We start from the raw sequence: 24,864 nt of genomic DNA on the forward strand, positions 1-24,864 counted from the left end.
GCAGGAAACCACCCACCAGATGCCACCAATCAGTCACAGGGCATACGCAAATACGCCAAGTATTTTTAAATTCCATTGTGCACCAATATATCCACATTAATTAGGAGCCTGCAGACGCAAGGGCGCTTTTGTGGAAGGATAGCGTTCGGGCACATCCAAGGACTTCTACGTTGCCATGGATACGGGAGAGGGTGACTGAGGGTGACTGCCGATGAGGTCACTTCCTGCAGCTGCGTTCCTGGAGCAGGCTGTTCCCCCGTTCTGGCAGGGCTGCAGTTCAGCACCAGGGAAACAGCCTCTTATCAAACCATCATCAAACCCACTGAGACACAGGGAATCAGCCTCTTATCAAACCATCATCAAACCCACTGAGACACAGGGAATCAGCCTCTTATCAAACCATCATCAAACCCACTGAGACACAGGGAATCAGCCTCTTATCAAACCATCATCAAACCCACTGAGACACAGGGAATCAGCCTCTTATCAAACCATCATCAAACCCACTGAGACACAGGGAATCAGCCTCTTATCCAACCATCATCAAACCCACTGAGACACAGGGAATCAGCCTCTTATCCAACCATCATCAAACCCACTGAGACACAGGGAATCAGCCTCTTATCCAACCATCATCAAACCCACTGAGACACAGGGAATCAGCCTCTTATCAAACCATCATCAAACCCACTGAGACACAGGGAATCAGCCTCTTATCAAACCATCATCAAACCCACTGAGACACAGGGAATCCGCCTCTTATCAAACCATCATCAAACCCAGGGGCACTGAGACACAGGGAATCAGCGTCTAATCAAACCCAGGGCACGGAGACACAGGGAATCAGTGTCTAATCAATCCCAGGGCACTGAGACACAGGGAATCAGCGTCTAATTAAACCCAGGGCACTGAGAGACCGTCTTCAGCACTGAAATACTCCTGACAGCAGGCGTCTTGTGCTGTGCGTGGAGGATCCAGCCCGTTAGGTTTGAGAGCAGCTGTCTCACAGAGAGGCCCTATGTGGGGCTGTGTAGAGCAGGGACTCTCAACTCTGGCCCTCAAATCCAAATCCAGCCCTGGTTTTCGATCCTACCGGATAATTAACCGAACAATTAGTGGTGCAGATTGGCCAGACTGACTCCCAGGTAAAGGGAGGGTGGAAAACCAGCAGTTCTCGGACCGTGATTTGAGAAACGGGTGTAAAAAGAGTATCCAGGGCCAATCTGACAACGACACTCACTGTTCTCATTATAGCCATGGACAGGAACTAGAAAGCAGCCTAAAATAAGCCTCCCACGATACATTTGAGAGTGAACCTGCAGTTAAAGCGTTAACTCAAAAACACACAAATACTGCTGTTCCCAAAAAATCTGAGGCTGCAAGCTTACTTAATGAGGAGATGTATTTTCTGCAACCTGAGTCCTGATTAAAATAATCCTAACACAGTCCAAATATGGAACATTTTTGACAGTGGATCTGTAACTAGGGCAGGGTTTTATTAGACTGGTGTGAATAGCAGTGGAAGTTTTATATTGTACAGTAAAAAAAGTTGTGTGTCGTGTAAACTACCACAAAATGGCCGCCCAGAACCGCAGTGAATGTACCGCAACCTTGGCCGAGGCCTAACTTCCTCTGCCTGCCCTCTGTGGCAACATATGTACAACCAAACATGATCCCTGGGTTTCTGCATCAAAGGTCCAGCACCACTCCCCACCTGAAGCCTCTTACCTTGGCTTTCTCATGCAACATTTACAGTGGAGGGAAAGAATTTGAGACGGGCACAAAATGGCCGCCCAGCATCGGGGTGAATGTAATCGCTGGGGCCTATCTTCCCTCTGCCTGCCCTCTGCAACAACACACGCACAACCAAACACGATCCCTGGGTTTCTGCATCAAAGGTCCAGACTCTCACTCACCCACTCACCCACTCACCCACTCACCCACTCACCCACTCACCCACTCACTCACCCACCCACCCACCCACTCACCCACTCACCCACTCACCCACTCACCCACTCACCCACTCACCCACTCACTTCCAACATTTACAGTGGAGGGAAAGAATTTGAGACGGGCACAAAATGGCCGCCCCACGTAACGGTGGACGAGGCCTACCTTCCTCTGCCGGCCCTCGGCGGCGGTGAGCTGGGCGGACATCCTCTCCTGCATCCTCCGGCAGTGCGCCATGACGGCCTCCAGCACCACCACGGGGCTGGCACACACCGCCCGCCGCGCCTTGTCCCCGCCCGCCGCCTCCACGTCCCGCTGCAGCGCCAGGAAGGGGTCGGCCAGGCTGTAGTGTCCGTACCGCTCCTGGATGAAGGCCTCGTTCCTGCGCGCCTGGGGACAGGGGGACGCCATTTTGTTTCGTTGCTTGCGTTTCACGTTTCATTAAACTTGGTCACGAACTTCCCATCGTCTCCTTCATTACCTGACAATTCTCGCTCGCTTAAACTTGGTCACAAACGCTCCATTCCACTTCCTAAAGTTACTTGCTTTTGTAATCTATTAACTGCTTGTGTTGATGCAGCGGCACAATGATTCTACTATCGCCCTGCTTGTTGTTAACCTTTAACTAGAATGCGTACGTTAGGCACGTATAAACTCCTTGTTATCCGTAAATACTGACTGTTTGCGAGCAGTAAGTTGGAACTGCCCCAACCTCTGAACTGAGTGTTTGGGTTCCTCCCTCACAGCCCTCATAATACAGCTGTTGTCCTGCGTCTGAGTGTCTCTCCTTGTTGTGACCGAGTCCGAGGGAATTCCACGACACTGGGCAGAGTCGGGTGAGGTCACTCGGCTGAACCGCGCGTTTGGCACGGTCGCCCCGGGCGATTAGCCGCTCCAGGGCTCTCCCAGCGTGCCGCTGGACGCTCACCCAGCCCGCAATCTGACCGCTCGGCGGGGACACAAGATGGCCGCCGCGGCCCTTCTGTCCCTGCCGGGCCCGGAGCCCCGTCCACACACGCCGTGAAGCAGCCGGGCGGATAAACGGACAGCGCGCGGAGACGGGACAGATCCCCCCCCGGTCCCTGTGTGCAGCAGGAGAACCGAATACTGCAGCAGTATCCACGGCTGAGCATTACAAACACAGGCGGAGGGAGAAAATGAATTACTTGTGAATAATGAAGGAATAAAGTCGCTTTGGGAATTCGGGGCTAAGACCTAGACAACAGACAGGCAGGCAGACAGACAGGCAGACCGAGAGACAGAGAGACAGACAGGTAGGCAGGAAGGCAGGCAGGCAGGCAGGCAGGCAGACAGGCAGACAGACAACATACCAGACCTGGGTCAAATACGTAATCACTTTGGATTCAAACACTTTTCGGTGCTCGACTGAATTTTGCCTGCTGCAAATGAGCCAACCAAGAGGACCAGAAGGTGGGGTTTGCACTTTTTGAGAGCATTTCATAGGTTCCAATTCACCAGGCAAGCTTAGTAAAGCGTAAAAAGCGTATAAAAGTACTTGAATTTTTTCCATTTCATATTTATGTTTTTGACCCAGGTCTGGAACACACAAGACACCAGGGGACAGACTGTGCTGATAGAAACAGCGAGGACTCAGTGAATCACAGAGCGGTACACTTTACACTGGGGCCGCTTGTGTTTTGTGAGGCCCATTAATTCTACACAACTGAAAAAATATACAAGATAATTAGGACAAGCTGGAGAACAGACTTTACCCCCCCCCTCCCCCCCTCCCCACACACACACACGCATACAGGCTCACACAAACACACACACACACGCATACAGGCTCACACAAACACACACACACGCGCATACAGGCTCACACAAACACACACACACACACACACGCGCATACAGGCTCACACAAACACACGCATAGATACAGACTCACTCACTCACTCACGCACGCATAAACACTCACATAAACACAATCGCACACAAACACTCACGCACAAATACATGCATACACACACACGCACAAATACATGCAAACACACACACGGTTATGCACATGCTCACGCACACACACACACACACATAAACGCACACACACACTCACTCACACACACACACACACACACACACACAAACACACAAACACACACACACAAACACACACACACACACACACACACTGCAGTTCAGAGAGGAATACTCTGGCGGTGCTGGGAACAGTAAATTACAGTGTTATTAGCTCACAAAAGGCCCGTCACCAGCTGATAGCGGCATTTCCCCTGCTTTCCGCCGTGCAGCAGGGCTCCTTAAACACAGCGCCCCTTATCGCCTATCTGACCGCTCACGTGCAGCGAGTCCATCACCCCAAACCGGCCTGTCACGGTCGAGGTGAGTTTTTATTGCCAAGCAACACGGTCGTTCATTTAAGCCGTGGGCACCGGCACTTGACGCATGTTGAGGAATTGCATTGTGGGCGGGGCTCTGTTTGACAGCTTGATTGGCTGAATTATTGATTGACGAGCGGGCGGGTCACTGTCGGACAGGGAGAGGGCATCCTGGGCTAATTGGGGTGACATTCACTCAGATGGAAAGAGAGACGAAGAAAGAGAGCGCGAGAGAAGAAAAGAGCGAGAGAGAGGGAGAGAAAGAGAGGGAGAGCGAGCAAGCCTTTTTATTTACTTTTAGGTAATCTGCACGGAACAAAAAAGAGAAATAAATGAGACCTAAATGTTCACAACATTAAAAATACCCACTCACAGGCACACACACAAAAAGAGCAAAATAAGATAAAGACCACAGAAAAAACTATTGCACGAAAACCAAAAAAACAAACGCTATCACACAAAAAAAAAACCCTGAACACAACCGCAGTAACAGAAAATGGCTCTCCTTATCAGTGCTTCAAAACGGCAGTTCCAGAGAGAGAGAGAGAGAGATAGGATAGATAGAGAGAAAGAAAGAGAGAGGCTGTGAGTCAGACATCTGCAGCTCTTTATCTAAATCTCCAAATCCACCCCCTCCCCCCAGGGGTCACATACAGACAGCACAAACAGTCAGTGGGGAGCCCCGAAATAATCCTCTATTCACTGATCTAAATCACACAGCAGGGTACTCAGGGAGGCTGCAGCGCCCCAGCTCTCCCAGCAGGGGGCAGAAACGAGGCGAAAGACTCCGCGAAACAAATGCTGCTGCTCCTCTCCACAAGCCTTTATATACACTCACACTCACACTCACACTCACACTCACACTCACACTCACACTCACACTCACACTCACACTCACACTCACACTCACACTCACACACACACACACACACACTGTCGTCTCTCTTCCAACGTGTCACACACCGTTAAAGGCTCTGAGGATCTCAGGGGCACCAGTGAAACAGCCCACACAGTAAACACAGTGCAGGACAGGGAACCGTGCCAATACTACAATAACCTTCATTTGAGAGTCTGAAAAGGGTCTGTCGCTATATCAGCGTAAATCACACCTTGACTGTGGAGGTGCCGCTCAGTGAAACTTAAACTAAATAAGAAGGAAGCTGCCACATTTATTATATTCGTTTTTTTAGCTGACGCTTTTATCCAAAGTGACGTACAGTTGATTAGACTAAGCAGGGGACAATCCCCCCCTGGAGCAATGTGGGGTTAAGGGGCCTTGCTCAAGGGGCCCAACAGCTGTGCGGATCTTATCGTGGCTACACCGGGGCTTGAACCACTAACCACTCACAGCCATGTACCTTAGCCACTAGGCTACAGGCTGGCCCACTTCAAGCTGTGATGCACAAAAAGTGTTATAATTTCTAATAAACCGACTCTTTGACAAACAGGAGCCTGCACAGACGTTCAGAACAGGGACTGTAGACTGTACTCCGGTCTGAAGACCTCGAAGCCATGAGGGAAATCGCTCAGCATTACCATCTCTCTCATCACTTCTCCACAGGCCCGCTGTCCATGATAAACATCAGATGATTCATTTCAGACAGCAGAGCGCACATAAGGATTAAATATCAGGGCCATCCACCAGACGCTGGGGGCCACAGCGAGTCCGCACGGACCGCCGTAACCCACGCCTTCGCGCCGGGGCGACAGCGTCAAACACCGTTCGCTCAGCTGTCAGTCAACATGACGGACAGCAACACGGGCTTCGGCGAGGAAAAGGGGACAGAAAGTACGCTATAGGACACCGGTGACCTCTCGATCGATAGGAAGAAATAAAAAATAAAAGCTGCCGTATTTTATTTTCTGACTGCTGCCTGCTTTGAACGCAGGTTCAGAAGCACGGCCAAATTCCAGCTTTGGGGAGACCTTGATGCCGTGAAGGCAGGCAGTGCGTTTCCATGGCACCGGAGCCTCACAGCTGTACTCCGGAAGATGGTGCGTTGGAGGGGGGGGGGGAGGGGGGAAAGGTTGTGTTTTAAAACTGGCCCAGAGTCAACCACACTCCACTCCCCAAAATGGCTGCCAGAGAGCGCCAAGCGGAATGAAATGAACACGTCAGATAAGGTTGCAATTCATATATGATGGGTGGCAAAGCCATGAACATAAGTGCAGTACACAAGGTAGAGAGGCGAAGTATGTAACTATCATACCGAGACATCTACAATTTCAGGAGCTACAGGACCGAAGTAGGCTCTGTTTGTAGTATTGTGGACAATGGAGTGTTAAGTTATCTTATAAGCTACTGCACACTACACAACACACAATTTGCTCCAAACCCACTGACTTTCAGTGTGTCACACACACACACACACACACACACACATAGATAGATATATACACACACACACACACACACACACACACACACACACACACACACACACACACACACACACACACACACACACACACACACACACACACACACACACACACACACACACACACACACACACACACACACACACTCGCTTTGAGGGCCAGCAGAACACACGCATTAGGCCCGGACCCCAGCCTGGCTTGTCGAGGTGGTTAGTGTTTCTCCACAGATAGAGGCCACCTGGATGTATGACTCCTGCAACATCCAGAGCATCAGGTCACTGGTCCTCTTTATTTACAACTGCCCAGCACTGCCGCATACTGCTAGTGTCAACCTGCAGGAATGCACTGCTGAGTCAACCTACGGGAGCGTGTGTGAGTGTGAGTGTGAGTGTGTGTGTGTGTTTGTGTGTGTATCTATGTGTGTGTGTTTGTGTGAGTGTGTGAGACTGGGTGAGTGTGTGTATGTGCATGTATGTGTGTGTATATATGGGTGAGTGTGTCTGTGTGAGTGTGAGTGTGCGTATGTGTGTGTGTGTGTGTGTGAGAGAGTGAGTGTGTAGGAGGTGGAGGAACAGGGTCACAGAGAGAAAGACGCATCTTGAAAGAGAGAGAGAAGAGTCAGAAAAGAAGGAAAGGGAGAGAGCAAGAACACTGGAAGGAGAGAGAGAGAGAGAGAGAGAGAGTAAGAAGAGCAGAAGGAGAGAGGGGAGGAGAGCAGAATAAAAGCCCTGACTCCTGACAGCTGCCATGTCGAGCACAGAACATGTAAAATCCATCCCCAAGAAAGGCCTACCGATCCATTATTCAAGGCCCCGGCAATTACGCATTTATGAGCATCTGAATTTTATATCCGTCATGGCAGCTTCACTCCAGGGCTGGAGCAGTCAGGTCTCATATTCACTGGGATGCGCCGCCCGGTGGCATAAATAACCACAGCGACGCCTATAAAACACACACAGAATTTATCATTTCAGATCTGCCCCTACATCCTCATGCATTAAACCCGCAGCGCTTCTGCTTAGCATGCTGGAGAGAAGCAGTGCTCAGTACTCGGCTGCGCAGTGCGGACTCTAATAATATTTGTGTTTTTAAAAAAAGAGATTCCCTTCCTGCCATTACTGGAGGACATACCGCCCAGGTCACTGCCCGGCTTGGAGCCCTTTCCGTTCCTGCCTTTTCGAGATTCTGACACCCCCCCCGGGGCCCCGTTTCACAGAGCAGGATAACTGACCTGAGTACAATCCATAAAGCAGGACTACAGAGTCAGCCTGATGACTGCACGGAGTGAAAACCCAGGACCCTCCCAAGGGACGTGGACTGCAGGGAACAGAGCTGTTCTCCGGGATTCACTCAGCGCAGATAACGCCGTAATCGTGACAAACGCCCCAGGGTGAGAGTGTCTCAGACCGCAGCCCCAGAAACCGCAGAGATGTCCTCCCGCTGGCCACAAGCGTGGAGTTAATTACAATGCAAAGTTAACTGCAGCTTGATTACAGTGTGTGGCGAACTGCAGTTTTGGATTAATTACAGTGTGCGGTTAGCAACAATGCATAGTTAATTACACTACATATTTAATTACACTGCATATACACTGCATATTCAATTTCACTGCACAGTGCAATTAATTACAATGCACCATTACAGAGCAGTTCATTACAATGCATAGTTAATTACACAACATATTTAATTACACGGCATATTCAATTTCACTGCACAGTGCAGTTAATTACAGTGCATCATTACCGAGCAGTTACAGTGCATAGTTAATTACACTGAACATATAATTACACGGCACAGTCACAGTGCACAGTTCATGACAGTGCACGGTTGCTTACAGAACAGAGTTAATTACAGCGCGCTTGTTACAGTACATGGTTAATTACAGTACATGGTTAATGACAGCATGCTCATTACAGGGCTGCCAGAGCTCCACAGAGAGGCCGGCCCCCGCTGCTGTGGCCCCGCCCCAGAGGAACCCCCTGCTGGGAACAGGCCCGCCACACGCAGGAAGTTCCCGGAGGCCGTTAAAAGGATGGATGCTGTGAATTGATCAGATTAAGAGTCTCTCCTCTGCTCACTGAATAAAGAGCTCAGAGGGGCTCGGGGTTACGGGGGAGGGGGTCCCAGGGGAGTGGTAAGTCTGCAGCCACCGGATCGATACGTGTACCTGCCAAGTGACTGTGTCCTCTCCCTCATCAATCATCAATCAATCCCCGCACTGCGCCCTCCCTGCACCCGCCAACCAGCCCCCGAACACAAGCCACGCTCCGGACGGGGAGGGGAGGGGTATCCGGGATGGAGCGAGCGCGCTGATGGGTCTGTACACCTGCAGGAGCACCCAGTGGGAGCAGCCTCTCTGTGGGGCTTTGTGGACAGAGCCGGGATCAAACAAGGAGCTTTTCTACTGCACACACACACACAAACACACACACACACACACACACACACACACAGATACAGACACATGCATGCACGCACACACACACACACACACACACACATACACATAGCCCTCTCTGTCTGTCTCCCCATCTCTCTCTTAAAATTCTCCTTCTCTTTCTCCCACACTTACTCTTTAAAGCTCTCCCTCTTTCCTTCCGTTTCTCTCCGTGTCCTTAGTCTCTCTCTTGCCCTCTCCTTATCCCTCTCTCCTCCTCCCTCCCTCTCTCTCTCTCTCTCTACACACAGTGCGGTAAGGAGCTGGGGATCACACAGCTCGCAGATTGACCAGAAAAACTTTTGCGTGCGTGGAAGCCGGTCCAAAGAAAGCGGTCGGAGCGCTGAATCACTCCAAACCGTAATCCTGGGCACCGCCGCTGGCACAGTACCGCCCCCGCGCTGCGGAGGGGGCCGGCGAGCCAGGCTGCAGCGTGGGCCGCGCCAATTACATGAATGAAGAAAAGAACAAACCAGAGGAAGAACACGGAGCACAGCGTGCACTCTAAACCAACACAGAGCACTTCCCAGGCTTACCGCGCATTACATAAGACCACTTCTGTTAAGAACAAAGTTAAATAATACGCTTGGAACACTTGTAGTTTATACAAAAGAAAAGCAGGCTTGGGATGGGTCGGTCGGTCGGTCGGTCGGTCGCTCTCTCACACTGACTCTCACACTCTGACTCACACTCTGACTCACACACTGACTCACACACTGACTCACACACTGACTCACACACTGACTCACACACTGACTCACACACTGACACACACACTGACACACACACTGACACACACACTCACACACTCTCACACACTCACACACACTCACACACACTCACACACACTCACACACACTCACACACACTCACACACTCACACACTCACACACACACACTCACACACTCACACACTCACACACTCACACACTCACACACTCACACACACACTCACACACACTCACACACACTCACACACACACTCACACACACTCACACACACTCACACACACACTCACACACACACTCACACACACTCACACACACTCACACACACTCACACACACACTCACACACACTCACACACACTCACACTCACACACACACTCACACACACTCACACACACTCACACACACTCACACACACTCACACACACACACACACACACACACACACACTCACACGGGGCCTGTGCAGTGACAGGCGGGGGGCGGGTGCCCGGCATGGGGGAGCGGCCCCTGCATTAGCAGCAGATGGGAGAGCGTGTGGGGCGTGGCCGGGACACAGAGGCCCGTATTGTGCGGGGTATCAATGCCCTGCCTGTACGGTCGCTACGGGCGGATCACATGACCCGGTTACGATCAGGCCAAACATCTGTCCCGCAGGTAACACGGGCATCGGCCGTGACTCCTCCTCTCACCAGGATCCTGAGGCCTTTCTTCAGGCCACGCTGTCGTGACCGTTTACCCGCTAAAGCCGCCGGACCGGGAACAACGGTCCCAGTGTTCTCCCGGCTCCGCTGGGACTACGGGAATCCCGCTAAGCCCCCGGCGTGGAATTTTACACCAAAACAGAAAGTCTGACCTCAGAAGCGGAGCACGAAGGCCGGCTAATGCGCTGGAACGTCTGACCGGAACGCGTCTGCGTTCTGCTGCGCTTGACAAGTCTTTGTTGTTTCATGAGACGGGCAGCATGTAGCGTCGTGGTTAAGGTACATGACTGGGACCTGGAAGGTGGGTGATTAGATCCCCGGTGTAGCCACGATAAGACCCGCACAGCCGTTGGGCCCCTGAGCAAGGATCTTATTGCTCCAGCGGGGACTATCCCCTGCTTAGTCTAATCAACTGTAAGTCACTTTGCTTTTATTCAGAGCCTTAGCCCCACCGTCCTCTCTCAAGGGGCTCCATTGTTTACTCGTGCCTCTCCCCAATTAGGATATGAACCTGCAAGCCCCAGGCAACAGCTGCAGCTCCCGCGGTAGTGCAGTGCACAGCTGGCCCCAGCCCAGCCTCCCTCAGCCCAGCCCCTGGAGCTGAAGATCAGTCACCGAGACTCATCCAGCTGTGCCCGGCGCTGGATCAGAGGAGAGATTAGGACAGGCCGCCAATCAAACATGCGGGACGGGGTTCTACACATCTACTGCTGACACGCACACACAGAGGCACACAGAGGGACACAGAGGCACACAGAGGCACACAGAGGCACACACCGAGGGACAGGGAGGACGGACACACACACACACACACACACACACACACACACACACACACAGTGAGGGCCAAGGAGGGGACACACACAAAGCTTATGCGCACACACACACACACCATCTAAAGCCCCACAAGCAGAGGAGCTTGTCCACTGAACTTCACATTTCCACAAATTCAGCATTTCCATGAGCGATGCAGCACGCACACACACTCGCACACACACACACGCGTATACCCATATGAGCACACACCTCCTAAATTATTTGATCATTTAGCTCCGCCTTCCTCACTGTCATGGCGACAGTAACGGGCGAGTCATCACGGCCCCGCCCCCACTGCTAACTGTGACTTTAACCAAGAGTGAGGTGACAAGAGGCTCAGAGCAGTAGTCATTTTGAAGGCAAGATACAGCAATAACACCACCTAAAACCAGGACGAGCACCATCCTGAAACAGCACAAAATCACGAGGAATGTTCCGGCCACATAACCAGGAAATCCTCCTCTCGTAAACTCACATCTCGTAAAAAAAAAAAAAAAAAAACACACGCATTTCCCAGAATCCCTCTTCTGTGAAACGAGTTCAGCTAAGGGGTCAATAAAACCGAGGAGGTACCAGATGGGGCTGCACTCTCATTCCGGAAGACTTGGGAATTATTTGTTTAAAAGATAAACAACCCGCAGGTGCACATTTTAGTCGGGGGTTCCCTGGATAAATTCCCCAACTGGCTCTTTCAATCGTCCCCTGATTTAACTCCCTTTCCACCTCAGCTGGTGAGTGGTCAGCATTCTGGCGCAAAAATGGCCACCATTGCATCTTCCAGGTGGCTACTGCACATTGGTGGTGGTTGAGGCAATTTAAGAGAGCTAACAGAGTTAACCCCAGCTAGCACAGCAAACAGAGCTAACAGGGCTAGCCCCAGCTAGCACGGCTAACAGAGCTAACAGAGCTAACCCCAGCTAGCACGGCTAACAGAGCTAACCCCAGCTAGCACAGCTAACAGAGCTAACCCCAGCTAACACAGCTAATAGAGCTAAAGGAGCTAACAGCGCAAGCCCCAGCAAGCACAGGTAACGGAGCTAAGAAGCTAACCCCAGCTAGCACAGCTGACAGGTGAAACCAGGCCAAGTGAATGAATTGTGGGGGCCAGCGGCCCTGCTGTGAGAGGGATGCTATAATCGACCGGCGACAGTTGAGTTGCACAGAAGCGCTAGCGGCCGTGAGCGTTTATCCCAGCGAATCCCTTTTTGGATCACAGCTACAGGGCTCAGCAGAGACGGGCACATCACAGAATAATGCCAGCCACGTTGCCCGGCGCCCAACTCGTGATGGCTAACAATGCAACCACGTACACTAGCCTCGTCAGAGGGCGGTCTGACCGGGGTCCGCTAGAGTTAGCGTGATCGCTAATTAACATCTCTCTTCCTTTGTTTTCACACTGAACACCCACAGCACACAGAGCCCCAGAGCATAGATACTTCAGGGAGGAGGAAACAAGCCAATACAGACACACACACACACACACAGATGACAGACACACACACTCAGAAGCAGGTTGAAGGTCGACACTAGCATACACAACAACACTCGACAGTTGTAAAGACTGGAAAGTGCGTCCGTGTCCAATAAGTCTGATCTCGCGGGCTGGGCCGGTTCTGACTCATCTCCGCTGGGTGGGATTTTTTGGGAGGCGCTGGCTGGGCCTCCCGGGCTCCGGGCGAACGGGCCGTGATGGATGGGCAGATTACCCGAGCGCCACACTGGGAAAATTCCGCCCCGACCCCGTCTGCTGGCTCTCCCTGCGGTGACACGCCGTCCGTCTGTGTTTGTCTCCTGACTCAAAAGCGCGGTGACGTAATGCCAGCTAACTACATGAACTACAAAATAAGAACTACAAGGCGGCCATGTTTGTTCTTCAATGAAGAGCACGAGAAGATGTAAAATTCTCCAGGGAACCTTTCTGAAACACTGTTAGTCCTATCGGGCTAGATTAGCACAGACGCTGTAGTATTATATTAGTTTAGTTTGGGTAATCTCTGAGGGTCCGGAGGGAACTTCAGCTCTCAGTAAAATCCACTCGCTGTGCGACACTGCTTACAGAACGGTTGCTATGGAAACACACACTTCACATATTTAGCCTTCTGCGAGTCTCTACTCCACAACGGAATTACAAGCTATCACAGGAGTAGGGTACGGTATGGAGGAAGACTAGACCATTAAACATCTGCTTTTGGTCAACACTGAACCCAGACGAGGTTAAAACTTAACAGATCTCATTTTTGTGGCACACAGGAGCATTTTGGCCCCTGAGGTCTTCCCTACCCCGCAGTGATTGGTCATATTAACCGGCTCGTAAATCCTACCGTTAGCTTGCCGCTAACACACACACAGCCAGACCCAGCTTCACTCGCCACCCGTCACTCAAGAGCCCGCCGTCCAATGGGAGTCATTATGTGTCCCGGGGCTTTGAGACCACTCCTCCAGACTGTTACAGTCTCAAAAATAAAGGTACACGAAGTGCCTAAACAGATACAAATGCTCGCTGTACCCAGTAGGTACATAAAATTGTACTCTGAGCCAGCACTATATAATTAATTTGTACATTTTTGCTTGGCCAAAGAGAACATTACTGTACGTTCAGGGTACATTTGAGAAACGTTGATACTTGAGGAACATAAATGTTCCTCCGCTGTCACTATTTCTGAGAGTGTGGGATTTTACCCAAACCGCCGGAGTAGTCCCGCGCTGAGTGAGTGGCGGTCTGGTCTGGATACCGGCTGGAGCCCACAGACCGCAGTGCACACACACACACACACACACACACACACACACACACACACACACACACACACACACACACACACACACACACACACACACACACACACACACACACACACACACACACACGCAGAGCAGCCCACAGGAAAACACCGCTGGGCTTGGCGATCCTCCACACGAATGCACTGCAGGCCACCAGCTGCTGTAAAAGCCAGCGCCAATGATGGAAAACAGGCCTGGACCTCAGAACACCTGCGTCTTTTACAGGCAAGATACGGCCTTTTAAAACTCCCCACGTCCTGCTATGTTCTGTAAAAACAAGCCACGTTCTCTAAAAATAAAGTACTCTTGGAACAAGCCATCCCTGCTGGAAAGCTAGGTTTTGGAACAGCTGGTCGTCCACTTCTGACCAGCTCTAAGCTCGACATGGTTTGACAAGCTCAAGCTTCGGTTTTGAAACAGCTGGTGGCTGGTTGACCAGCTACCAGCACAGACAAGCTATCAGCACTAGCTGGTTGACCAGCTCATACCCAGCCAGACCAGATTATGTCCAGCTCAAGCTGGCATGGCTGGTTTTTACAGCAGGGATGTTCTTTAAAAATGATGAATCTTCTTCAAAAACAAGCTACGTTCTTCAAAAACAAGCTACATTCTTTAATAACAAGCTACGTCTGCGATGCAGGCTTCTTGTAAAAATGCGCGACAGCTGTAAGGCGCCCGTTGATGAAGTAATTAAACGGTCAGGCAGCTCCAGACAAAACCACCGCGGCACCCAGGACGCCAGGAGCCCTGGTGAAATTACAGACGCCACACTGGCACGACACCTGCCACGCAACCGCTCTGCCCAGGAGGGAGGGTCTGAGTGCTTACAGGTCAGAGAAGCAGCTTCACACCTCCAGAAACACACACCGGTCCTTTCAGCTCAAAGAGAGCCCCCCTCTGAGTCCACCCCGCCCCATCCGCTGACACAGGCCCGGGACCCCCGCCTTACCCACTTGGAACAGAACAGGAAGTAACACAGGCTGAACCATTCTGCAAGCTTTATCCGCAAACACCCCCCCTCCACCTTTCTCTAAAATTGGTACGCACCATGGTGTCAACCCTGAAATATGTCGGGGCGGCCTATAGGCGGCTAACTTGCTTGACAGGGACCCAGAAGGTTGTCGGTTCAAACCAGTGTACCCACAATGAGATCCGAGTAGCTGTTGGGCCCTTGCTTACAGCCGGGTGCCATGAGGTCAGCAGTCACCCGTTTTCACATCCAGGGAAACATGGGACGGGGGCGGGGTAGGGGTTGATAAGATTTCATACAAAATATGTCCTGACGCCTAGAAAGTAATGTGCTGTAAGGTCAAGGCGGACGTGAAGCAGTATCGTAAACTAGTACATAAACAGGCGACAGCAATTTCTCTCCAGCCTCCATTCTAATGTACACTGGGCCGTTCTGACTGGGACCTCACCGTGGCTGATCCCTGAGTGCTTCTCATTCCTTCTTTAAGAGAGGCATTAGCAGTGCGGAGGCAGCGCTATGATACTTTACCCGCGAATGAAGGGAAGCCGGTTCTCTGTGCGTGGGACTCGTATGCATTTCCCATAATGAGCCGCGGGTCGCCAGGGCAACAGGAACAGGGCAGCGGTCCACATGGATTGGAGCCAGCAGTCAAACAGCCCTTAACCGCAGCCCGGGCCTGCGAGGCAGCCCTGTCCTCGCCCTGCTAATCCACAGCACACACTTCAAAGGGGGACTTCTCAATGGCCTCAACTTATCTGAGCTGTTTTACCCCCGTTCTGTCTGCGAACATCGCCGCCCGTCTGCCATCCAGCTGCACACATTATGAGCAGCAGGACAGACAGACGGAGACAGACGGAGACAGACAGAGACAGACAGAGACAGACAAACAGAGACAGAGACAGAGACAGACAAACAGAGACAGACAGACAGAGACAGACAAACAGAGACAGACTGAGACAGACAAACAGAGACAGACAGAGACAGAGACAGACAAACAGAGACAGATAGACAGACAGACAGACAGAGACAGACGGAGACAGACGGAGACAGACGGAGACAGACAAACAGAGAGAGACAGAGACAGACAAACAGAGACAGACTGAGACAGACAAACAGAGACAGAGACAGACAGACAGACAGACAGAGACAGAGACAGAGACAGAGACAGAGACAGAGACAGAGACAGAGAGACAGAGAGAGAGACAGACAGACAGACAGACAGACTCAACACACTCTTACATGCGTGTCTATGTGGGTGTATCAAAGTTATTGAAGCCCAAGTTCACCAATTCTGCTGTGATGAAACTTGATCGGAGTACTTTTCTTTTATAAAGATCAAAGCATCTCCCAAACAACACAAAAACAACAATAGTGCTGCACTGTTCACGTAAAGGGGGGAAAAAGATGAGAAGTATATTCACATTATGTATATACAGTATATCATATTTCCGTCGTTCAAAGACCATCATGCCATTATGAATAAATGGTCCTGTAACTACAATTTAATCCTGATTCAAGCCAGTCTTGCGAAAAAGCTTTTTCCCACACTCTGCTACCATTTAAATACTAGGCAAATCTGCCCATGGATACGGTCATAACTCTCGCCAACATCATGAGTCATTCTCCTCCTCAAGCCGGTCCTTATCGGGGTAAAACAAAAAGATGCAAATATCGGGGTGAGAAGAGGTACATGTGTTCAGGTAACAGAACACAGTGCACCAGCCTCGGCTCTCCTCAGGGCTGGGAATGCACTCTAAAGCCGTAGAGGAAAAAATAAATCAGTGAGAAAATAAGTAAGTAAATAAGAGTCGTACACAGAGAAAGCGGTGCACTGCCAACACAACAGGCTTCCTGCAGAACACACAGTTCTCCCCAGAGAGAGCGAGCGAGAGAGAGAGCGAGAGAGAGAGAGAGAGAGAGAGAGAGAGAGAGAGAGAGAGAAAACAGTGGAACCATCGTGTTATCGGAGAAAAAAGCTGGCGCAGTAGAGTGCATCTATGGACGCGTCGACAAGAATTTCAACAGACCTACTTTACAACCGTGTGCAAACCCGGCAAACGCGAAACGTTCCCACAATGAATGTTAACGCTACAACACTGCCACTGTACGGCGGCAACATCAGGAGAACGCTTTCGCATTCTGCGGGATATCGCGGCGCCGTTCGGCCAATCGGAACGCCACGTTAATCCAACCGGGCCAATCGGAAACCGCACATTAATCCAAGCCCTGGCACAAGCACAGATTGACCTCTGAGCCTTCCAAGCATGCAGTGCGGCTTCAGAGACCAGAGCTGAAGCACAGGAGATATCTGGACACAGGGGTTCACGTAAACACCCTCTGCCTCCGCTGTAAGAGAACACAGGTTGTTTTTCTCCAGAGGAGGAAATAAGAAGAATGTCAGCAAAGAAGGAAGAAAGCAACCCCCACCTGCCAGGAATGAGAATGTGCCTCACGCCGCAGATCCCCCCCCACCACGCACCACACACACACACACACACACACACACACACACACACACACTGAGCGCACGACAGCAGCCACTGGGCTGGGAGAACAAGCGAGCACAGTGATGCTTCTCACTTCCTGTCTGGTGTGAGGAGAAAGACCCAGCACAGCACAAGGCCTGCTATTCAGAGCCACAGCCATCTGGGGCTTTCAGAGGAAGGGGCAGGAGAACAGGGCACATCAGAACACACACGTATACACACATACACACACACACACACACACACACACACTCACACACACACACTCACTCACACTCACACATATATACATACACACACATATATATACATATATACACACACACGCACATACATATACACATACACATATATACACACACACACACACACACACACACACACACACAGGATCATCCACCCGACTGCACACTGCAGCCTAATCCCCACCTGTTTGAGAGAGGCAGGTGGGGTTAAGGGCCTAAATCAAGGGCTGTATGGGCCTTATTGTGGCTACACCGGGGCTTGAACCACCAACCTTCTGGGTCCTGGTAATGTACCTTAGCCACGAGGCACATATTTTTACAGTTTAAAAATGACAGGATATGAATGAGCGTGGATCCTGTGGATAAAGAAGGCGTGAGGGATCCGGGGCCGGGAGAATCCGCTGGCTTCCCGCCGCTCTTCCGGAGGGAAAGCCACACGCCAACTCACCCCGCTAATTAACAACTGAAAGCAGAAAGCCTCTTAATAACTCACAATAACATCAAACAACGAACAACAAGGCCGGGTCCAGAAGCTTCCGCCGTCATCCGACCGAGCGTCAAACACAGACCCCGTTAAAAAGGTGACGCCGTTTCCACATTTCTAATCCCAAAATGTTTAAAACGCCGAAAAAACACCTACAGGTCCACATGATCCAGTCAATAAAACACATGTCCCTGCTGCCCATTTCAGCTTTCACTAGAGCAGAGAGGGGCTTTCGAGCATTATGCGCTAATCCCCCCGGACTTAAACATGTTCCTAGCTTTCAATCGTGAAATATCTGGATTATACAACGCCGGGACAGAATCAGCGGGGCTTTTGTCTTAGGGGAGCTTATCGCGCGTTTCAGAGAGCGCCGATATCGCTGCAGGAAAATAACCCGCCCGAGAAAACAGCCAACGGACAGAAGAGCAGGACTCAACCGCTCAGCCCGCGACCTCCCAGAAGATGGCTGCGAGCACTCCGGCGCTGGCTAGCGAAGCCGTTAATGAAGAGAGAGGGGTCCCGACCCCGAACGCAGGAGGAAGAAACTCAAAATGCCAGAGGTCGGGAGGACAGGATGTGCACAGGATCCGATAAAGAAGCGCACAGAGGCCGCATTGAGCGGGACCGGCCCAGCTGCGGTGTAGCTCTGGCCACAGCCGGACCTGAAAACCAGAAAGCAGCCCCTGCGGTGCGGACACGCAGGACCCCACTCAGAGCAGAAGGAGGGCAGAGCCTCAAACTGGGGCGAATGGTAACGCACGGCACACTTTGTGACCGAAAAAGCTCCGCGCGCACGCGCCCCGCAAAGCCCTCGCCGCGAAGAGGCCTTCCCTGGGACCGAGCGCTGCGGTCACTCAGTCACAAGCATTCAATCCCCACAGTAACCATCCATTATGGAGATAGCAGCTCTTGAGGCTTGAAGAACACTCAAAGTAACCCTCTGTGAGAAATTTGGGGAAACCCTTTGAAAACCTGGGCAGCCTGTAGCCTAGTGGCTAAGGTACATGACTGAGATAGCCTGTAGCCTAGTGGCTAAGGTACATGACTGAGATAGCCTGTAGCCTAGTGGCTAAGGTACATGACTGAGATAGCCCGTAGCCTAGTGGCTAAGGTACATGACTGAGATAGCCCGTAGCCTAGTGGCTAAGGTACATGACTGAGACAGCCCGTAGCCTAGTGGCTAAGGTACATGACTGGGACAGCCCGTAGCCTAGTGGCTAAGGTACATGACTGGGACAGCCTGTAGCCTAGTGGCTAAGGTACATGACTGGGACAGCCTGTAGCCTAGTGGCTAAGGTACATGACTGAGATAGCCTGTAGCCTAGTGGCTAAGGCACATGACTGGGATAGCCCGTAGCCTAGTGGCTAAGGTACATGACAGGGACAGCCTGTAGTCTAGTGGCTAAGGTACATGACTGGGACAGCCTGTAGTCTAGTGGCTAAGGTACATGACTGGGACAGCCTGTAGCCTAGTGGCTAAGGTACATGACTGGGACAGCCTGTAGCCTAGTGGCTAAGGTACATGACTGGGACAGCCTGTAGTCTAGTGGCTAAGATACATGACTGGGACAGCCTGTAGTCTAGTGGCTAAGGTACATGACTGGGACAGCCTGTAGCCTAGTGGCTAAGGTACATGACTGGGACAGCCTGTAGTCTAGTGGCTAAGATACATGACTGGGACAGCCTGTAGTCTAGTGGCTAAGGTACATGACTGGGACAGCCTGTAGTCTAGTGGCTAAGGTACATGACTGGGACAGCCTGTAGTCTAGTGGCTAAGGTACATGACTGGGACAGCCTGTAGCCTAGTGGCTAAGGTACATGACTGGGACAGCCTGTAGCCTAGTGGCTAAGGTACATGACTGGGACAGCCTGTAGTCTAGTGGCTAAGATACATGACTGGGACAGCCTGTAGTCTAGTGGCTAAGGTACATGACTGGGACAGCCTGTAGTCTAGTGGCTAAGGTACATGACTGGGACAGCCTGTAGTCTAGTGGCTAAGATACATGACTGGGACAGCCTGTAGTCTAGTGGCTAAGGTACATGACTGAGATAGCCCGTAGCCTAGTGGCTAAGGTACATGACTGAGACAGCCCGTAGCCTAGTGGCTAAGGCACATGACTGAGATAGCCCATAGCCTAGTGGCTAAGGTACATGACTGAGACAGCCCGTAGCCTAGTGGCTAAGGCACATGACCGGGCCCCTGAAGGTTGGTGGTCCAAGCGTCCACCGGCAGACCAGCTAGGTGTGTCCAAACAGGTGGCATGTGAAAAATCAGCTGTGAGTTCACTCGACGCGCATCCGATTCCCCGGCGCACGTCAGGAATCCGCCATCCGCCCGGCGGCGGCGCGCGGCGTTTCTGCTGAGCCCACGCCGGCCCGGCGAGCCGTGAACCTTTAAAAATGTCAGCCCCGCGTTACGCAACCCAATCAGCCCCCGGGCGCGAGGAATTCCGGCGCTATTCTTAGCCCCGGAGCCCGGCCGCATGCGCTGAGTAAGGCCACAGCGGCACGTCAACGCGCGCCGGCCGTTTAGCCGCAACGCCGGCCGTTTCCGCGAAGGCCGCAAAACAACTTCGTGTCGTTCGCCGGCTCTGGAAGATATTATTCCGCCGCCCGGGGACCTGACCTCAGTCGCGCAGGACGGGAGCCGCGAGCGCGGCGGCCCGTCGGGAGGGAGAGGGGGGTTAGTTCCCCGGCAGAACGAGGGTCTCGTTTTGACAGAACGCAGACCTCCTTTGCCCAGATGGTCCATAAATATCTGCCGTGTTCAGAGCCTCTGGGCTGCAGCAGGCCCGGGGGAGGGGGGAGGGGGGATACTGGACACCGGCGCCCGCCCACGACCGCGATACTCCAAACGCACCAGCCCACCGGGAGGCGACAGCACCCCCGTGGAGACGCGGTCTGAGTGATCAGAGTGTGTGGTCAGAGTGCGGTCAGTGTACGGTCAGTGTATGGTCAGTGTACGGTCAGTGTATGGTCAGTGTATGGTCAGTGTACGGTCAGTGTGCGGTCAGTGTATGGTAAGTTAGTGATCAGTAATTTACTCCAAGAGCCTCAATAACCAGGTGTTGACAGCAAGTGGACAGTGCTTGGTCATTAAGTGGCCAGTGAGTGGACAGTGTGTGGTAAGTGTATGGTCAGTGCATGGTCAGTGAGTGGTCAGTGAGTGGTCAGTGCATAGACAGTGCATGGTCAGTGTGTGGACAATGCGTGGTCACTGCCTTACCCTCAGAGCCTCGATGACCAGGTCGCGCGCCTCCAGCTCTCCCTCCATGATGCTGAGCAGGGTCAGGAGCTCTGGCTTGCTCAGGTTGTCCATGTTCAGCTCACATTTCTGCAGCAAACACAACCAACAGTCAACTCCCACTTCTGTGCAGCAAACAAACACACTACAACACACTATGAAACTACAACACCGTCAAACCACAACACACCATGAAACTACAACACACCGTCAAACCACAACACACCTATGAAACTACAACACACCGCCAAACCACAACACACCTATGAAACTACAACACACCGCCAAACCACAACACACCATGAAACTACAACACACCGTCAAACCACAACACAATGCTCAACTCCCACTCCTGTGCAGCAAACAAACACACTACAACACACTATGAAACCACAACACACCATGAAACTAGAACACACCGTCAAACCACAACACACCTATGAAACTACAACACACCGCCAAACCACAACACACCATGAAACTACAACACACCGTCAAACAAAAACACACCATGAAACTACAACACACCGTCAAACCACAACACACCATGAAACTACAACACACCGTCAAACCACAACACACCATGAAACTACAACACACCGTCAAACAAAAACACACCATGAAACTACAACACACCGTCAAACCACAACACACCGTAAAACCACACCACACCATCAAACCACAACACACCATAAAACTACAACACACCGTAAAACCAGAGAGAGGATCACTGGATCACAGCTGCTACATTATTTAATAATATTCAAAAGGTTTTGCGGCGAACCCTTAAAACCCTTCGATCTTGAAACAGGTGAGAGGGAACAAACAGACAATACAACTGAAATAAAAATGATTTATTTCAAATTAAAAAAAAATAAGGTCGCTCACAGTGGCTGCACAGAGATGCCATGAAGCTCAATTACAATGAACTAGCTCATTAAAATGCTGATTCTTTAAGCGAAACAGCACAGCAGGCAAAGGCAGTGACAGTCATTTCCAGCGACCGAATCACTTTGCCACTTAAACAAATTAAAAGCTCCCACCCCACCGCTCCCCGCCCCTCCAACAGTAGTAAAAATAGCCACGAGTGTGCGGTTCATCCTCTCTTCAAACCCTCGGAACAGCCACCGCCCCGTCAACATCACAAATTCGGCACCCCCGATTGGCCGATCGAAAGGAGGAAACTGATGCTGATTGGAGCTTAAAATGAGCCCCGCGAGACTGGACCACTTATATCCCCTGTGCGGGAGAGCGTCCCCGTCGAAGTCTCTTATCGCTAGGGGAAAAATTAAAGCTGTTGTGACAGGTGCAGGGTGAAAAGGTAATGTGTCCTAGTCTTTTTCCTCTTCAGCACGGCAGCCCAATTCAAGTGCAGTCAGCATTGTCCGTAAAGAAATCGTAAACAATACAATCTCCTCACTGTCCCGCGGTGTGTGCTGTCAGCAATGGAAAATCACTTCATCTCAGTCGTTCTTTGTGAAGGCCGGAGCACGACGAGGTTAGGCCCGACCCGGGTCGACTTCAACCCGTCTGAGCGAATCAGCCGCGCCGTTCAACGGCGACGATAGCTTTTAGCGCGTACTCGCCGCTAACCGTTCGAGCGTCGCTCCAATCTAAAAGCCCTCCACATCTTTTTCGGAAAACGCAATTGAATTTAATTAGGGTTGACGTCGTTCCGGGATCGAGGGAGATGTTGATTTTATTAATCGGACGGCTGCTGATCATCGCACGGACTTCAGGGGTCGTTTACTTAAAAGGTCAAGCTGATCGATGGCCTTTCAGCTCCGATGAAAAGCAGCTCGGAGCCGTCTGACTGAAAAGAAAAGGGCAAGTTATCGATCCTCAATTTCAATCCATCGATTGGATACTTTTCTAATATAGCCATTACATAGAATGTGACCCCTTGTACGTGCCTCTGTGACTGGACTGAATCATTACAGCCAACGAGGAGAGAAGCCACTACCAGCCATAGGTCATTTTTATGGGTAAATTTATACGTTCACTGATAATGAAGAGCAAGAAAACAATTAACAGCATGGAAATCTTTGAGAGAGGTTTCTCGTACTGGAAGAATGTTCCAGACTGATGCACTTTTGTCCCTCGGGGGCCACTCTTAATCCATTAAGAGACACGCAGCCGATTCAGAGACGTGTTTTGGATGCAGGGCATTGCAAGCAAGACATCCAGACCACCACAGCATAGTAAAACATGATTCATTTCAGCCTTCCAGCGGCGGACGGATCGATAGAATACAATAACATTCAATAACGGTGACATTTCCCTTTAATAATTTAATTCTGTTTCTCTTCACAGCTGACTCAGACGCAAGGTTCTTTTCCCACTTGAATATAACCGAACAACCGAAAACCTTCAAGCCCTTCGAGCACCCGAAGGATTAGCCTGCAAAGCCGACTTAGGAGACAGTCGCTCTATTCATCCGACTCCCGAAACCTTTTAGACCCGGAGGGGGCTCCTCTTTAGTGCTCTTGGCCACAGGACAACCCCGCCGGTGTAGTTCTGACAAGATGCAAGGGTGCGAGCCTGTGCAAAAGCAGCCATGTGAACCGAACCAGGAGACCACTGCACCTCTCCTACCAGAACCAGGAGACCACTGCACCTCTCCTACCCGAACCAGGAGACCACTGCACCTCTCCTACCCGAACCAGGAGACCACTGCACCTCTCCTACCCGAACCAGGAGACCACTGCACCTCTCCTACATCTGCACATTCCCCCAGCACAACGACAGGGCTCAGCGCTGCACCTGAAGCAAACAAGAGATTGAAAAACCAGGACCGGAACGCTCCCCACGGTCACCGGAGGACACGGAGGGAGTCTGAGGTAGATCACGGGATCGGCTCTCCTCAGAGCGGAGCAGGAAGCCCGCTTTAAAGCGCTGCGATCCTTAACCCTTTCAGGCCCTGTTCCATCAGACCGGGCTGAGTGCTGCTGGTTTTTCCACCCTCCCTTTACCTGGGAGCTGGTGCGAAGACAGTCTGGCCAATCTGCAGCACTAATCGTTCAGCTAATTACCCTGGAGAGAAGAAACCCAGGGACGGATTTGGACTCAAGCGTGGGATTTGAGTACCCCTGCGTTAAGGTTCTGAGGTAACAATCATTGCCAGTCAGAAATGAGTCAGAGTTTGAGAACACAGACCTTCCACAAAACCTACTCTTCAAGAGGGTTAAGTCAGGGTAAGCTGGGTAATTCAGTACTCTGGGCAGTGCAAGATTAGCCAAACAAATTAAGATAAAATTAGAAAGGTATCGAGTGATC

At 51.4% G+C, this 24,864-nt stretch overlaps 1 protein-coding gene across 1 annotated transcript in view; it reads right to left on the reverse strand.

Moving 5' to 3' along the window:
- LOC133119044 (cortactin-binding protein 2-like) overlaps positions 1 to 24,864 on the reverse strand; it is a 49,398-nt gene that overhangs the window by 22,843 nt on the left and 1,691 nt on the right. The window contains 2 exon segments of the mRNA XM_061229429.1: positions 2,116 to 2,340; positions 21,571 to 21,678. Of these exon segments, the coding sequence (XP_061085413.1) occupies positions 2,116 to 2,340; positions 21,571 to 21,678 (333 nt within the window).

This window comes from Conger conger, chromosome 19, assembly GCF_963514075.1.
Source record: "Conger conger chromosome 19, fConCon1.1, whole genome shotgun sequence".
Lineage (NCBI taxonomy): Eukaryota > Metazoa > Chordata > Actinopteri > Anguilliformes > Congridae > Conger > Conger conger.